At 45.7% G+C, this 16,668-nt stretch overlaps 2 protein-coding genes and 1 long non-coding RNA gene across 7 annotated transcripts in view; 1 reads left to right on the forward strand and 2 right to left on the reverse strand.

The window, feature by feature from the left end:
* Positions 1-565: 565 nt before the first annotated feature.
* On the reverse strand, positions 566-2,907 carry H3-3B (H3.3 histone B). Its single transcript, XM_015120395.3, has 4 exons — positions 2,784-2,907; positions 2,178-2,315; positions 1,941-2,094; positions 566-1,854 (listed from the first exon to the last, which is right to left on the reverse strand). The coding sequence occupies exons 2-4, from the start codon at positions 2,303-2,305 to the stop codon at positions 1,726-1,728; spliced, it is 411 nt and encodes a 136-aa protein (XP_014975881.1). The 5' UTR covers positions 2,306-2,315; positions 2,784-2,907; the 3' UTR covers positions 566-1,725.
* A 3,742-nt stretch (positions 2,908-6,649) lies between these two features.
* UNK (unk zinc finger) overlaps positions 6,650-16,668 on the forward strand; it is a 43,253-nt gene continuing 33,234 nt past the window's right edge. For 4 of the 5 annotated variants that reach the window (XM_015120397.3, XM_028836802.2, XM_077972814.1 and 1 more), the window contains exon 1: positions 6,650-6,828. In XM_015120397.3, the coding sequence (XP_014975883.1) occupies positions 6,725-6,828 (104 nt within the window). In that variant the 5' untranslated portion in view covers positions 6,650-6,724. Of the gene's footprint in view, positions 6,829-15,283; positions 15,394-16,668 lie in introns of those variants that run through there. The other variant, XM_077972815.1, reaches the window with a different exon arrangement.
* LOC144335963 (uncharacterized) lies at positions 9,043-11,668 on the reverse strand. Its single transcript, XR_013407288.1, has 2 exons — positions 9,534-11,668; positions 9,043-9,155 (listed from the first exon to the last, which is right to left on the reverse strand). It is a non-coding gene; the product is annotated as an uncharacterized LOC144335963 (long non-coding RNA).

Below are 16,668 nucleotides of genomic sequence, written 5' to 3' on the forward strand. Positions count from 1 at the left end.
ATCTTATAGAAAAGAGGGTCACTACATTACATTCTTTCATAGAAGCTCATCATCACGACTTGAAAGATACCTACTCTACCTTCCCTCTAAACTCTTAAATTTGAAACTAACCCAAACTTTCGAGAAAGCAATTTTAATGCGGCAGAACGTTAAGCAGTCGCTAGATTCAAACAGGAATGCTTTGATGACTGCTGGCTCTCATGCTGTCTCGCTGACATCCAAATACTATGCTTTCGTGGCCATCATTGCACAAGAAAACTGGCTTCCTACTGAAGTTTTAAGAGTGAGTTCTACACCTGCGGGCTTCTATGCTATGGAACGGGAAGGGGGGAAAAGCTTCTTGATAGTTTGTCTTAACCCACACTGCAAATACGGCAATATTATGGCATCTTAATAAAGCAGAGAGCTGTTCACATGCTTTCTACAGTATCTTTGTAAATAAAAGGTTCCTTTGTCTACCAAGCAACACTTGAAATGAACTAAGCTCAAAACATTAGTATACAAGGACCTAGATAATGGGACATGTGAAAACTTAGCACATTCAATTTAGGTTTTGGACACTTAGTTGGATAAACAAGTTTATTTGTAAATTTAGTCAACATACATAATTGACCTAAAAACTTCAATAAGATAAATTTTAAAACCACTTGGAAGGCCATCTCTATAAAAATGATTTTCCCAGGACAGTAACCAGATGTAACCTAACCCAACACCATCTTAATTGGCAGAGGTTCAGTGGGCTGGAGCTTTATGCTCCTCCCCCACAGCAAGTTTTTATAATACAAATGCCACAAGAAAAAGAACTTCGGTACTGTTTCCTCTTAGCAGAGGAGAAAAACTCAACCTAGTTATGAGACCAACCACACAACACAATGAAAAGCTGCACTAACTAGTTCAGAATATTAGTTAATAGATGATGCTGGTGTGAATAACTTGTATTTTTTTCTAGAGCCCTTATAAATAAAATCCCCCAGTTAGTGTTTGCATTATCAGCTAGAGGGTTAGATAACATGTGGTAGAATGAGGACTTATGCAAGGTATAAATGCGCATAGCATTTTACTACTATGAGAACAAGTGCAGTCAGAAGAAAACCAACTGGACTCTAAATTACACACACCTTAATGACAAGACTCCCCACCACTTGTGAATGTAAAACATTTAATTTAAAAATGTTGACACTACAATATATAAAATAGCTATTATAAATGCACATAGTGTATTCTATAGCTGCCAGGTTTACTTTTTTTTTTTTTTTTTTTTTAAAGGAAACTGTAAGTTACACTGTGGTTAAGACTTGTATCTTCACCCTTGAAAAAGCCCACATTCTATCACAGTGATGTATGGTCAGACTTAACAGCCCCAATTGTTAAACACTTGGATCAAGTCATAACCAGTTTTATTGCAAAAGGACCCTGTACACATTTATCAATTCTAGTACCTTAATAGCTACCCAACAAGTCATTAACATACAGAAACATGCATCATGAGAAGCAAGAAATATCACCCATCCCTTCTGCATATTAGCAACTTGTCACTCCTGAGCAACAGTGCTCACATCACTGAGGTCTGTGAACAGTCACTTTTCGCATTCATCCTGAGTGAAAGATGGAATGACTTAAGTACAAATGCAACATATTATAAACAATTTCTTACAAAAAAAGTCACAAATTAAACCAAAGTATTTTACAGAATTTACTACAAAACGCCATAAAAACTGCCTTCACTTAAGCTCTCTCTCCCCGTATCCGGCGAGCCAACTGGATGTCTTTGGGCATGATGGTGACTCTCTTAGCGTGGATGGCACACAGATTAGTATCTTCGAACAGACCCACCAGGTATGCTTCACTAGCCTCCTGTTGAGGACAAGAGCCACACTATTAATCCCCCTCGGGGAGCGGAAACCGCCCAGCCCTCCCCCGACTCCAGGCCTTTGTCTTACCTGCAGCGCACCAATGGCCGCGCTCTGAAACCTCAGGTCGGTTTTGAAATCCTGAGCGATCTCCCTCACCAACCTCTGGAAGGGCAGCTTCCGAATGAGCAGCTCGGTCGACTTCTGATAACGGCGAATCTCTCGAAGCGCCACGGTCCCGGGCCTGCAGCGAGCAGGGGAGGGGTGAGCAGACGCCGCCGCACAAAGCCGTCCACCGGCGGGCCACTGTTCCCCCGCCCGGCCTACCTGTAACGATGAGGCTTCTTCACCCCGCCGGTAGAGGGAGCGCTTTTCCTGGCGGCTTTTGTGGCCAGCTGTTTGCGGGGCGCTTTCCCACCGGTGGATTTACGAGCAGTCTGCTTGGTTCGGGCCATTTTCTTTCACCTAAGAAAGACGCCCCGAAGATAAGGCGGCCGCGCTCACCCGGGCCGCACCCCGGGGCTGCGGGGGAACAGGCCCTGGCCCCTCCGCCGGGCCTCCCGCCTCCCCGTGCCCCACCTCGCGGCGGCAGATGGCCGAGGGCCGCCAACCTCCTCCCCCTCCCCTAATGACTCAGGCTGCAAGGAGCGGCAGCCTCCCCCGGGAGGGGGAGTACAGGGAGGAGTCACTTCCCTTCCTTGACGGGCGGAGGCCCGACTGCCCGGAATCCGGCGTCGGGACCTCTGAATCACCGCCAGGAAAAGGCGGGGACGCGGTTCCGGAACAAAGCCCCAAGGGGAAACCTCCCGACCCCATACCCTACCCGACACCAGCGGCCCGAAGAGCCCCCGCCGCTCGGCTCCCAACGGCCGCGGCCCGCGGCGGCAACGGTTGGCAGAACCTGCAGCCGCGGGCAACCCCAGGAACGCCTACCCAACGCCGAAGTTTTAAGCCACTTCTCCGACCGCCGCGCCGCTTCCGCTGCCCGAGGAACAGCCGCAATCGCCGAGCTAACAACGGACACAAGCCCAACGAACGACCAAACCGCTCTGCGCTCCAAGCCCCCTCGACGCCTCCGTTTTTATAGGCACGCTTCACGCTGCGTCTCTGCGTCATAGAACCCTTATTTGCATACACCAACGACTTTTTTTATTGGTGGGCGCTTTCGCCGACGCGCTGACATCCCCCGACACAAAGGCCGTGCTTCGGCACTGTTCCATGATTGGTGCATATCTAGGCCGCTGATTGGCTGTTAAAGTCGCCTAATGATTGGATGGATGCAAAGAGGAATGGACGAATCAGAGTTTAGCACTGAGCGGCCCTTCTGATTGGATAAAATGGAGCTATGTTTGGATCCTTCCCTTGGTTCCAAAGCTCTGCAATAGAAAGTCAATGCAAATGAATTGCACTGGTCTCTATCAGGATGAGCAGGAGTCTAAACTTTACAGGCATCAAGCGAATGCTATGCACGCAGAGAGGCTACTTTAACAAATTTTTTGTAAATATTTTCCGATGTAAAATAAAATGTGTTCCCTAGATTACCTTTCATAATATTTTGGTCGTTAAGTGCGTAGTGTGAGAATTAGAATTCAGTAAATCATGTTATATTATCAAGTATTTCAAATATCATGCACATACATTTTTAACCAGAAGCAGGTCCCTTGGTGGGGTGGGAAGGGGTAAATAACAGATACAAATAAACATGTTAATAAATTAGAGGAACTGTTTCGTATGTTTTTAAGGTGTCACAAAATATTTTGTTATTTCCAAATGATTAAACAAGAAGTAACTTAAGCAACATGTTACTTGAATTATGTACTTCAACTGAATGAAATGACTACAGCCAGAAAGGAAATAGTCCTACTATAGTATTTGCATGTCCATGAAGAATAAACGAAAGATAACTAAACTAAATATGTGCCCTTTTGTTTAATAGCATATCCTGGCAGGTATTACTTCTGAAGAAACATGACAAATGTGTAAATATGCTAATCCCTACCTTTGCCTAAGTAAATGTCTTGGGTAGACTGCAATAGTCAGTTCTTCAGTTGCCTCAAGTATATAAAATACCATAGCAGGCTTAAGGTTAAGACTAGCCAAGCAAAGCCCAGAAAATTGAAATACAGCCTTGGGCATTCTACTCCACTCTATAGTTCTGATGCTTGGTTCAACAAATATTCCAAACCACTAAAAGAAAAAGTAGCAGAAACAGGTATATATAGGTTTCAACTAATTTTTTTTTTTTCTTTTTCTTTTTTTTTTTTTTGAGACAGAGTCTCTCTGTCGCCCAGGCTGGAGTGCAGTGGCGCAATCTCGGCTCACTGCAAGCTCCACCTCCCGGGTTCACGCCATTCTCCTGCCTCAGCCTCCCAAGCAACTGGGACTACAGGCACTCGCCACCACGCCCAGCTAATTTTTTGTATTTTTAGTAGTGACGGGGTTTCACCGTTTTAGCCGGGATGGTCTCCATCTCCTGACCTTGTGATCCGCCTTCCTCGGCCTCCCAAAGTGCTGGGATTACAGGCTTCAGCCACCATGCCTGGCTGTGTTTCACGATTTTTCTAGGTTACACAGAATCATGTCATTTCCATGCCTCCGTGTGGAGGGACAGTCATTTTCTTTCCAGCTTTGCTAATTATTAGAAACTAAAGCCACTCGGAGAAAAAAGGTATGGATTTACATTTATTCATTTAAGTATGATTCGTAGAAATAGGAGGCCGAGTGCAGTGGCTCACGCCTGTAATCCCAGCACTTGGCAGGCTGAGGAGGGCGGATCATGAGGTCAGGAGTTCGAGACCAGCCTGACCGACATAGTGAAATCCCATCTTTACTAAAAATACAAAAATTAGCTGGGCGTTGTGGCATGCACCTGTAATCCCAGCTACTCAAGAGGCTGAGGCAGGAGAATCGCTTGCACCTGGGAGGCAGAGGTTGCAGTGAGCCGAGATTGCACCTCTGCACTCCAGCCTGGGCAATGGAGTGAGACTCCGTTTAAAAAAAAAAAAAAAAAAGTCTGACTCTCTTACCTGGTAGTCACACAGGTATGTTTCACTTTTTCCAAATTGGTACAAGGGAGGAAAAGCAACACAGGAAATGAGGAAGAACCAAAAACCTCTATGCAATGAAAAAAATAGCAGAAAAAAAAGAAAACAAACAGAACCCAACAGCAAATGTGATGTAGCCTTGTAGGCTACTGTCCTAGTTCCTCTTCTGTTACCAACTTGCTGAGTAACTTTGTGCGGTTACTTAGCTTCTCTGGGTTTCGGTTTCCTCTTTTGCCAATTAAGCAGTTTGGATGAGATCATCTCCCAATTCTCCCAGTACACCCTTATTCTAAAGCTCATGGTATACATCCATTATTTAAAATCTGGTGCTGTGACCTCTATTTCCTCAGTCAGCAGTCAGATCACACTTGAGTATTCTGAGGCTAACATAAACCAATTAAGTTGCGTTTAATCATAGGATTAAAGCAATATACTACAACTTGTATTTGTCCTTTTGTAATTTTTCATTTTCAAACGCCCCTAGTGGCTAAACGATTTAGCCTATTTAGGAAATACCAGTTTCTCAACTCTGTAATGTGGCTTCTGATGTGAGGGAACTTGGAGCTAAATAAAATATGTGTCACTCAAACGTTAACGATTTTCCATTAGCCCCACCACCCCTCACCCCTAAGGTTATTTGGAATGTGTTTCTTTAATGAGATAATCATTTGCTAATGTAATCCCATCTAAGAAAATATAAATCAAAACCAGTGGATTTAAAATAGATTCAATATGAAAAACAAAAGTTAAATGATAACTGTTAAAATATCTATGAGAACATTCTAAAACTCACAGAAAAAAATGCCTAGGTCTGGGGCATCTGGCTTATTTTACAAAGTAAAAGAACTTTGCTTGACTGGTGGGAAGCAGAGATGGGAAAGATAATGTCCCAAGTAAAAAGGCTGACGTCCAGAGAAGAAAACTAGAGTGGATAAATACGGGCACGCCCTACTCAAACCCAGGCCTTTCCTCTGGACACTATGATGCTTCTCAACACTGACAAGTTGCCTGCAATTTGTCAATGTACCTCAGAGACTATTCTAGGCGGAGATTAAATTCGTCCTTGGCCCTTAATGTACTGGAAGCAAGTTGGTCAGGCCAGGTGTCAGGCTGAGAAGGCACACAAGTCGTGGAGTTCCAGGTGTCGAGGCCGGTAAAGGTAAATGAAGCGCCTCGGCAAAGGCGCGGGAACTCTCCTCCTTAGCAAAGCTTTCTCAATCCCTCTCAGGTTAGACCCGCCGCAAGGATGAAGGGGTTGCTGTCGGATTGCAGGTGCCTGCAGCACAGGGCCCAGAACTAAGAACCGACAATACAGATTCTTAAGCCCTGCTTGGAGGCACTGCTCTGAGCTGGCATTAGAACCGACCCAAGATGTACTAAGTATAAAGGCAAAGTAGTTATGACACCGTTGGCAGTGAAACTATACTTGGAACTCTTTCGCAGAAGTCGCTAGGGCCTCCCTAGCTCTGGGCCCCCTTCTCCTCCAGGCGCTCCAGTTTCATGGAGAGGCTTCCCTTTGAAACTGAAAACGCGCTGGTAAGAAGGATAAACGCGACCGGACTGCAATTCCCAGAAGCCGTCGCAGGCCCTCAGCATCCGGGACACTAGCAGCACGGATCCCTGGGTATTGTGGTCCCGCGCTTTGCCAGCAACCCTCTGCCGACGGTAAAATTCCAGTCGGACATAGAACCACAACTCCCAGCAACCCATGCTGCCGTGTGGGGGGTCTTCACGTTCTCGTGGCGCGGCGCAGGCGTACTGGGTCCTCGGCGCGGACCGCGCAGACTGAATAATAAAAGGGGAGCGGCGAAGAGGCAGGAAGACAAGACCATGTCGAAGGGCCCCGGGCCCGGCGGCTCCGCAGCTTCCTCGGCGCCCCCGGCCGCTACCGCTCAGGTGCTGCAGGCACAGCCCGAGAAACCGCAGCACTACACGTACGTAGAGCCCCCCCCCGCCGCGCGCGCACGCCTGACGTCAGCGGCCAGCGTGAGTCACGCGCGCAGGGAGAGCGCGAGGCGGCCTCTTCCTCCCCCCCTTCCTCCTCCGGCCCGGCCCAGACCGGTTCCAACCTGCTGGGGCCGGTCCCAACTGCCTCCAACTGCCACCAACCTCTGGTCGGGCTGTGGGGCGGGAAACTCGGTCCCGGCCGCTGAGTGGGGAAGGCGGGAGCTCGGGATGCAGAGTGCACTCTCCCTAGGCCAGGCCTTCGAGGCCTAACTGTTCCTCAGACCATAAAACCACAGTAGTAGGCTCCCTTGGGGGGCAGTGAGAAGTCCAAGACACAACCAAGACGAGTTCCGTGGGGCCCAGCCCCAGAACCCACCTATGAATGATCATTAGCGCGAAATCCTGTCAGGAGATTCCATGCAATTTGCACAGGAAGCCTTTTGTGTCCCTAAGGCTCGTAGGTTGTCCACGAGGGCCACCCTTGCTTGAATTCCCAGTCGACGTAGATAAACATGCAAAGATGGAAACGTGTTGGTGCGTGCCCATGACCGTTTCCCTCGCGGGCTGTGCGGAGCCTGAGTTTGGGAGCCCGAAGGTGATGGGTTCCGAGTATGTCTGCAGGCTCAGCAGAAATGTGACATTAGAGGGACCCCCAAATACCGACACTACAGGGTCCAGCAAGATGGGAAAACCTCTTCCTGGAAGTCTGCATCTGTGTGCTTTTAGGTCGCTGTCTTCATTTCCTTCAAGTCACATTAAGCATTCCCTAGTTAGGTGATGTGGGAGAAAGATGAATAAGGGGCGGTTTCTCGTGTTAAGCAAAATGTTGCTTTCCATTTTCCCTGATGCTCTGAATGCCTCTCTTCCCCATGGGCTTCTGAGCGATGTGCATCTTTAAAAGGATCCCCAGCTGCGAGAGGTTTTGGAACCTGGGGGGTTGAACAGCTCTTAAGTTGTTCAGTGAACGAAGAACAGAATCATCTGTTGGAGTAGAAAGAACTCAAACCAGACAGGAGGAACTCTTGCTATATAGAAGACCTTGGGAAACTGTTCTGGGGTTGGGGAACATTGGTTATAGGAAGTGTATGGTTTCTTTGTGGGATTCTATGTTGTTGGCTGGAATCATTTAAGCTTCTTGACTACAGTCTGACTCAGGTTAACCATTCCTTTTCTGATGTGGACATTGCTTTCCTGGTCCTTTCTTACTGGAGATCTTTCGCAGTCTTTCCATTGATTTTGGTGAGATGTTTTTAGCTCAAAGACTACTGATTAGTTGAATGGTGTAGTCTTGATTTTCGAAGGTGGAAACTTCACGTAATTGGAACTTCTTTATATTCTCTGGTTGCTCAGATCACTGTTTTTAGTAAAATAAACACATTTTGAGTCATGAGAGTCTTGGTTTCAGCAACTTGTGTTTCTGTGTTGTGTTGTCATTGAGCATACTATGAAATCTGTATTAGAAAGACTTTCTTATTTTGGAATTGACAGGTGAAACTAGTGAACAGCTGAGTAAATGTCAGTGTCTGAGTCTTTGTCTTCTTGATGCTCATTTGTTTAAAACCTGTCTTTCAGGCCGGGTGTGGTAGCTCACACCTGTAATCCCAGCATTTTGGGAGGCCGAGGCGGATCACCGGAGGTCAGGAGTTCGAGACCAGCCTGCCCAATATGGCGAAACCCCATCTCTACTAAAAATACAAAAAATTAGCTGGGTGTGCTGGTGGGCACCTGTAATCCCAGCTACTCAGGAGGCTGAGGCAGGAGAATCGCTTGAACCCGGGAGGTGGAGGTGGCAGTGAGCCGAGATCGCACCACTGCACTCCAGCCTAGGTGACAAGAGTGAAACTCCGTCTCAAAAAACAAAAACAAAAAAACCCTGCCTTTCCATTCCTTGTGGGTAAGTACAGAGTAATGGGACCTGGCTCTTGAGGTGTCTTAGGAAATCAGCAGGAGTAGGTAAAATAGCCAAGCTTGATGGGAGGTTGTAGGTGTTCTTATCTCCTTGTCTGTTCGTATGTATGTGTGTTTTTATATTTTTATTTCCAAAAATCAGAGATAGAAATCAGTGGTCTTTCTTGCTAGACTTACCAGCATTCAGAAGCTGTGATGACTTGGCATACTTCATCCCCTAGTCGTCCTAGGGCTGAGGTGCAGGGAGCATGAGGACACATATGATGGAACCAGCACACTTGCTGGCTCTGATTTTTCCTTTTTTTTTTTTTTTTTTTTTTTAAGATAGGGTCTCTGTCATCCAGGCTGTAGTGCAGTGTCACGATCTCAGCTCACTGTAGCCTCGACCTCCCTGGTTCAAGTGATCCTCCCACCTCAGCCTTCTGAGTAGCTGGGACTACAGGCACACCTGGATACATTGTTTTGGTATTTTTTGTAGAGACATGGTTTTGCCATGTTGCCCAGGCTGGTCTCAGACTCCTGTGATCAAGCAGGCACAAGCAATCTACTGTTGGGCCTTGGCCTCCCAAAGTGCTGGGAGGCCACCACACCCAGCCTTTTTTTTTCTTTTTCTCTTAAAAGAGACATGGGCAGGGTGCTGTTGCTCATGCTTGTAATCCCAGCACTTTGGGAACCTGAGGTGGGTGGATCACTTGAGGTCAGGAGTTTGAGACCAACCTGGCCAACATGGAAACCCCGTCTCTACTAAAAATACGAAAAATTAGGTGGGCCTGGTGGCACACACCTGTAGTCCCAGCTACTCGGGAGGCTGAGACAGGAGAATCGCTTGAACCCAGGAGGCGGAGGTTGCAGTGAGCCGAGATAGTGCCACTGCACTCCAACCTGGGCGACAGAGTAAGACTCCGTCCAAAAAAAAAAAAAGAGAGATGTGATCTCACTATGTTACCTAGGCTGGACTTGAACTCCTGAGTTCAAGCAGTCCTGCCTTAGCCTCCTGAGTAGCTGGGACTACAGGCACATACCTCTTTACCTGCTTCCCCCTGCCCCCATAAGGTGAATTCATTTATTGCCCTTGGGAGTTAGGGGATGGGAGCAGTTTGATTTTGAGCTGCTTGGGAGGTAAACAGTGGGTACACATGGACATACAGAGTGGAATAATAATTGATCATTGATAATAATTTTTTTTTTTTTTTTTGAGACGGAGTCTAGCTCTGTTGCCCAGGCTGGAGTGCAATGGCCGGATCTCAGCTCACTGCAAGCCCCGCCTCCCGGGTTCACGCCATTCTCCTGCCTCAGCCTCCTGTGTAGCTGGGACTACAGGCGCCCGCCACCTCGCCCGGCTAATTTTTTTTTGTATTTTAGTAGAGACGGGGTTTCACCGTGTTAGCCAGGATGGTCTCGATCTCCTGAACTCGTGATCCGCCCATCTCGGCCTCCCAAAGTGCTGGGATTACAGGCTTGAGCCACCGCGCCCGGCCTCATTGATAATAATTGATCCCATTTTGAATACAGAGATAGACTCCTTTTGAATATTTGTGTTTTTGCCTGTCAGGTTTGTTTTGTTTTGTTTTGTTTTTTTTGGAGACGAAGTCTCACTCTGTTGCCCAAGCTGGAGCGCAGTGGCGTGATCTCAGCTCACTGCAACCTCCACCTCCCGGGTTCAAGCGATTCTCCTGCTTCAGTCTCCTGAGTAGCTGGGACTGCAGGCATACGCCACCATGGCTGGCTAATTTTTGTATTTTTAGTAGAGATGGTTTCGTTATGTTGGCCCGGCTGGTCTTGAACTCCTGACCTTGTGATCTGCCCGGCTTGGCCTCCCAAACTGCTGGGATTATAGGCGTGAGCCACTGTGCCCGTCTGCCTGTCAAATTTTTTTACCGTTTTAAACTTTTATTTATTTATTTGTATTTTTAGTAGAGATGGGGTTTCACCATGTTGGTCAGGCTGGTCTTGAACTCCTGACCTTGTGATCTGCCCGGCTTGGCCTCCCAAACTGCTGGGATTACAGGCGTGAGCCACTGTGCCCGTCTGCCTGTCAAATTTTTTACCGTTTTAAACTTTTATTTATTTATTTGTATTTTTAGTAGAGATGGGGTTTCACCATGTTGGTCAGGCTGGTCTTGAACTCCTGACCTCGTGATCTGCCCGCCTCAGCCTCTCAAAGTGCTGGGATTGCAGGTGTGAGCCCCTGCACCCAGCCACTTTTATTTTTGCTTTTTATTTATTTTTGTCGCCCAGGTTGGTTGGGCAGAGCAAGAGACAGGATCTTGCTCCGTCACCCAGGCTGGTGTACAGTGGCATGGGAAGGCCTGAGTCTGAGAAGGTGTGAGCCACTTCACCTGGCCTTTCTTATGTGTAAATTAATTTTGTATAGTTTTATACCTGATGTTATTTGAAATTATGTAACATGCAGTAGTCTTTGCAATAATCCAGAGACACTTGTGTGATAATTGAGTCTCATTTACCATAACGGCAATCTTGGCAAACACAAGTTGAATACACCAAGCAAAAAATTACTTTCCCATTCGTTTCCCATTCTTGCCCCTTCAATCTTGTGCTGAAATTGCAGTTCTCAGTTTGATCCCTCCTTTTCCTAAACCAAGAGGATTATTCATAACATAGTCTGAAGGATAATTTTGTTCTTTTTTTTTTTTTTTTCTAAACTCTTGAATAATCTTGCTTTAAGGGAAACTTTGGAATAATCCTTTCAGCAAATTGGTGTAGCAGGCACTTGTGCTGGACTTGAGGAATCCAGTCCTTTTAGAAAACAGTTATGTCAGAAGTTCCTCTATTGTACAGCTCCAAGTATTTGCTTAGCACTTAGTAAAACGATCATGTATATGTATTATTATTCTTCCAAGACAAAAACCATGTGACCTCTTTTTTTTTTTTCCCTGAGACCAAGTCTGGAGTGCAGTGGCACGATCTCAGCTCACTGCAAGGTCTGCCTCCTGGGTTCACACCATTCTCTCCTGCCTCAGCCTCCTGAATAGCTGGGACTACAGGCACCTGCCACCACACCCGGCTAATTTTTTGTATTTTTAGTAGAGATGGGGTTTCACTGTGTTAGCCAGGATGGTCTTGATCTCCTTACCTCATGATCTGCCCACCTCAGCCTCCCAAAGTGCTGGGATTACAGGCATGAACCACTGTGCCCGGCCTGTGACCTCCTTTTACTAGACAGTTTGTCTTTTCTTTTTTTTTTTTAATTTATTTTTATTTATTTATTTATGTATTTATTTATTTTTCTGAGATGGAGTCTCGCTCCGTTGCCCAGGCTGGAGTGCAGTGGCGCGATCTCGGCTCACTGCAAGCTCTGCCTCCCGGGTTCACGCCATTCTCCTGCCTCAGCCCTCCGAGTAGCTGGGACTACAGGTGCTCTCCACCACGCCCGGCTAATTTTTTGTATTTTTAGTAGAGATGGGGGTTCACAGTGTTAGCCAGGATGGTCTCGATCTCTTTTTTTTTTTTTTTTTTTTTTGAGACGGAGTCTTGCTCTGTCACCCAGGCTGGAGTGCAGTGGCCGGATCTCAGCTCACTGCAAGCTCCGCCTCCCGGGTTTACGCCATTCTCCTGCCTCAGCCTCCCGAGTAGCTGGGACTACAGGCGCCCACCACCTCGCCCGGCTATTTTTTTGTATTTTTTAGTAGAGACGGGGTTTCACCGTGTTAGCCGGGATCGTCTCTCGATCTCCTGACCTCGTGATCCGCCCATCTCGGCCTCCCAAAGTGCTGGGATTACAGGCTTGAGCCACCGCGCCCGGCCGGTCTCCATCTCTTGACCTCGTGATCCGCCTACCCAGGCCTCCCAAAGTGCTGGGATTACAGGCGTGAGCCACCGTGCCCAGCCGACAGTTTGTCTTTTCATTTGACAAAGAATGAATTTAATTCAGCTTTATTTATAATAACATACTGTCTTGTATATTGGAAGAGTTTTATAAAAACATTTAAGAATGAGAACTTTTGTAGCAATCATCTCAAAATGTATCTGCAAGTTTAGCTACCTTTTGGCTTTTTGCTGTATTAACAGTTATACTATTGAAAGTGTATAGCTGAGCATGGCATAGTAGCTCACATCTGTAATCCCAGCACTTTGGGAGCCGAGGCAGGCAGATCACGAGGTCAGGAGTTCGAGACCAGCCTGGCCAACATGGTAAAACCCCGTCTCTACTAAAAATACAAAAAATAGCTGGGTGTGGTGGCGGGCACCTGTAATCCCAGCTACTGAGGAGGCTGAGGCAGGAGAATCATTTGAGCCTGGGAGGCAGAGGTTGCAGTGAGCCGAGGTCACGCCATTGCATTCCAGCCTGGGTGACAGGACTAGACTCCATCTCAAACAAAAACATAAAAAGAAAATACAAAAATTAGCTGGGTGTGGTGGTGCGTGCTGAGGCAGGAGAATTGCTTAAACCCGGGAGGCGAGGGTCGCAGTGAGCTGAGATCGCGCCACTGCCCTCCAGCCTGGGCAACAGAGCCAGGCTCTATCTCAAAAAAAATATATATATATATATATTCTTGAAAGGTCACAGAAAAACTACCATCTTAAATATCCAGCTGGGTGTGGTAGCTATAATCTCAACTTGGGAAACTGAGGCGAGAGGATCACTTGAGCCCAGGAGTTCCAGACCAGCATCGGCAACATAGCAAGACCTCCTCTCTACTAAAAATTAAAAAAACGAGCCAGGTGTGGTGGTGTGCGCCTGTGGTCCTGGATACTCAGGAGGCCGAGGTGGGAGGATCCCTGAGCCCAGGAGATTGAGGCTACAGTGAGCCAAGATTATGTTACTGCACTCCAGCCTGGGTGACAAGACCCTATCTGAAAAATAAATAAATAATTGGCTGGGTGTGGTGGCTCACGCCTGTAATCTCGACACTTTGGGAGGCCAAGGTGAATGGATCACTTGAGGTCAGGAGTTCGGGACCAACCTGGCCATCATGGCAATTTTTAGTATCTCTACTAAAAATGCAAAAATTAGCCGGGCATGGTGGTGCATGCCTGTAATCCCAGCTACTCGGGAGGCTGAGACAGGAGAATCGCTTGAACCCAGGAGGCAGAGGTTGCACTGAGCCGAGATCACGCTCCTACACTCCAGCCTGGGCAACAGAGCGAGACTCTGGCTTGAAAAAAATAATAAAATAAAAATAAAGAAATAAATATTAAACTCTCCGAGTTTCTGACCTCATTGTTTTCACCCCATGAGAGGAAGTATACCTCAGAGACCAATCATATCTTCATGCCTTCAACTGCAGTGACTGCAGTCGATTCTCAGACTTCTTAATGCCCTCATGTTAAAGGAAAATGAAATTCTAGTTTAGTGAAGGTTTGCAGGAGTTTTCTGGCCACTTGGTGATTTCTTATAGGTAGACAGAGAATAAATACTTTATAGCCTCGTCTATCTAGGCATCATTTCAATTTAGGACTGGTTTCCTGGGCATTGAATTAAACAAAGATAATGTAGCAATACTTCCATAGATCTATTTTCAGTTTATGTATTATATAAATGTCATTAACTTCACTTGATTGCATCTGATTGTATTTTGGAAAATCCTGGACATGAATATGTATTTAAGTCATTATTGCAAATTACAATAAAATCGTACAAGAGTTAGTAGAGTACTACTTGTTGCACAACAGAAGTCATTGGAAGCGTTACTAAGCAACCTCAGCGAGAACGAGTTACATTACCAAGAAACACTTCTGGATCTTATTGACTTGTTTATCAAGTAGAACTGATTTTTTGCAGGACAGAAATTAGGAGCTCATTGTAGCCTTCATTTAATCCCACAAAATCCCCATTAACAAGTGTTAAGTGCCCTTGCTAAGGGTAGATTCTTAAGCTTAACACCTAGTTGATATTTGCTGTTATCTAAATTATTAAAGTCAAGATTTGCTTAATGGTTAAGTTTTTTTGTTTTAATCCAGCTATGTTAGATACTAAAGAAGGCTTCCCCACAACCCATATGCATCTGCTTTGACTGGTGGTTTCTATCATCCTACAAAGACTGTGACTTATTGGTGAGGGCAGCTGGACAACTCTGAGAGCAACTTAGAGAAATCCATCTTGGGCACACTCTGTAAAGGAGCTCCTTCTCTGCAAATAGCACCCCAGATAAGTGCACAAAAGCAAGATACCCTCGTGGACCTACACGTCCTCCCGCTTTTCAACACCCTGATGCCTGCAGGTGAGGTCTCTTTCCTGTGTGTCGTAGAAGCCATGAGCACGCTTAGGTAACTAGAGCCCTGCCACAGCCTGAGCAGCACAGCACACATCTGCAGGCTTTCCTGCCAGACCTTTGCCTAAAGGTAATTTTTCTCATTAGGAGAGACTCCAGGTCAAGAGTGATGACAGTAAGGTTGCATTTAAAGCTGCATTACATTAAATAGTGGACTGGTCTAGTGATTATTTTCCCACACTGGGCAATATTTGCTTAATGATTAAGTTTTTTGTTTTTGTTTTTGTTTTTTTTTAATCCAGCTATGGTTGATACTAAAGGAGGTTTTCCCACTATCCGTATGCATCTTCTATGTTTTGAAATTGCAACTATGGACAGTTATGGCTAATCCTAGTAGATTGTCTTCCCTTCTTTTAACATCTTGGATGAATTTGGGTCACACTAATTGTTATGTGAAGATGGATGTTGAATGTAAGTTTCTCTGCCATTCTTAGCCAATCTATAAAAATTACATTAGCCTAATTGCTAACAATGCCGAGAATTTAGGTGTAGTATCCCTCTGGACAGCAGAGCTTCTGTTTTCTTACTGTATGGATACTCTATAGATTCACCCCAGCCAGTCATGTTAAAATACCTGCATAGGCAACAGAGATATCTGTGGAGAAAGTGCATGAGGTAATAGGTACAGGGTGATTTTGGGGGTGATGGAAATGTTCTGGAATTAGATATGGTGAAGGTTACATAACACGGGTGAATACACTAAAAACCACTGAAATGTACACTTACAAGTGGTGAGTTTGTGTGCTCTCTGAATTATATATCAGATTTTTAAAAAGTTAATTAAAAAATCAGTGTATATGAGTCCCTCCTACAATAGAGAGGGCTTCAGGTGCATGGCCTATTGCCAAGGCTCAGCAGCAATAGTGTGGGAAAGTCTGTGGTTTGCACAAAGCTCCTTGGTGCCCTTTTCCCAGCTTTCTCAGTGGCTTAGGCCCTGTGTATCTATTGTAGTTGAATGCCCCCATGTTATAAGTCTGTGGAGATATTTTGAGATAAGAGATATGTATTCAGAAAACAAGTTTGAGACTCCTAGGTGTTGGTAATTATACTTTACCTCGTCTCCAACTTGATAGCCATTCCAGGGAACAAGCAGATTTTTACCAATGCCTTCATAAAATGAATCACGTCTACTTCCTGGGGTGGGTGGGAGGTGGAAGAGAAGTTTGCTTTTACTAAAATGTAATAGAGTCCATTCTTCCGGTATTGTGAATGTTTTAAGGTTTACCTGGGCATTTCAGCACAGGCCATGTGTTTTAGGGATTTAAAATGATGTCAGTGGCTATACTATATTAGTTCAAGTAATCACAACAAACTTTTTATTATTTCTCTATAAAATCCCTCAACTTTCACCCCTTTTTTCTTTGCCAGTGTGTAGAATTTGACAGCAGTATCAAGAGCTGAGGAGAAGGAGAAGATGGAAAGGAGTCTAGCAACTTAAAAATCTCACAGCATTCTCTGTGAGGTGACCTTTTTTCCTGTTGGTGGCTCAATTTCTTTAGGACATAAAGAAGATACTGAGGCCTGTGACAGCCTGTGACAGTATCATCAAGTTGTATCTGAACTTATTGAACTGTTTCCTCCCCTTTCTTATTCTTTATTCACAGTTTACTTTTCATGTGCATAAGTTGACTCATTTGTTTCCTGTTAGCATTTGAAACACCATATAGCCACCATAAGTCCTGACAA

The sequence above is a fragment of the Macaca mulatta genome, chromosome 16 (assembly GCF_049350105.2).
Source record: "Macaca mulatta isolate MMU2019108-1 chromosome 16, T2T-MMU8v2.0, whole genome shotgun sequence".
In the NCBI taxonomy this organism is placed as follows: Eukaryota; Metazoa; Chordata; class Mammalia; order Primates; family Cercopithecidae; genus Macaca; species Macaca mulatta.

Excerpts from the sequence above, each read along its gene's own strand:
- H3-3B (XM_015120395.3), bottom strand. The coding sequence starts at position 2,305 with ATGGCCCGAACCAAGCAGACTGCTCGTAAATCCACCGGTGGGAAAGCG. Across the intron at positions 2,095-2,177 it reads AAGAAGCCTCATCGTTACAG|GCCCGGGACCGTGGCGCTTC; the intron begins GTAGGCCGGGCG and ends TGCTCGCTGCAG. Across the intron at positions 1,855-1,940 it reads CGGCCATTGGTGCGCTGCAG|GAGGCTAGTGAAGCATACCT; the intron begins GTAAGACAAAGG and ends TGTCCTCAACAG.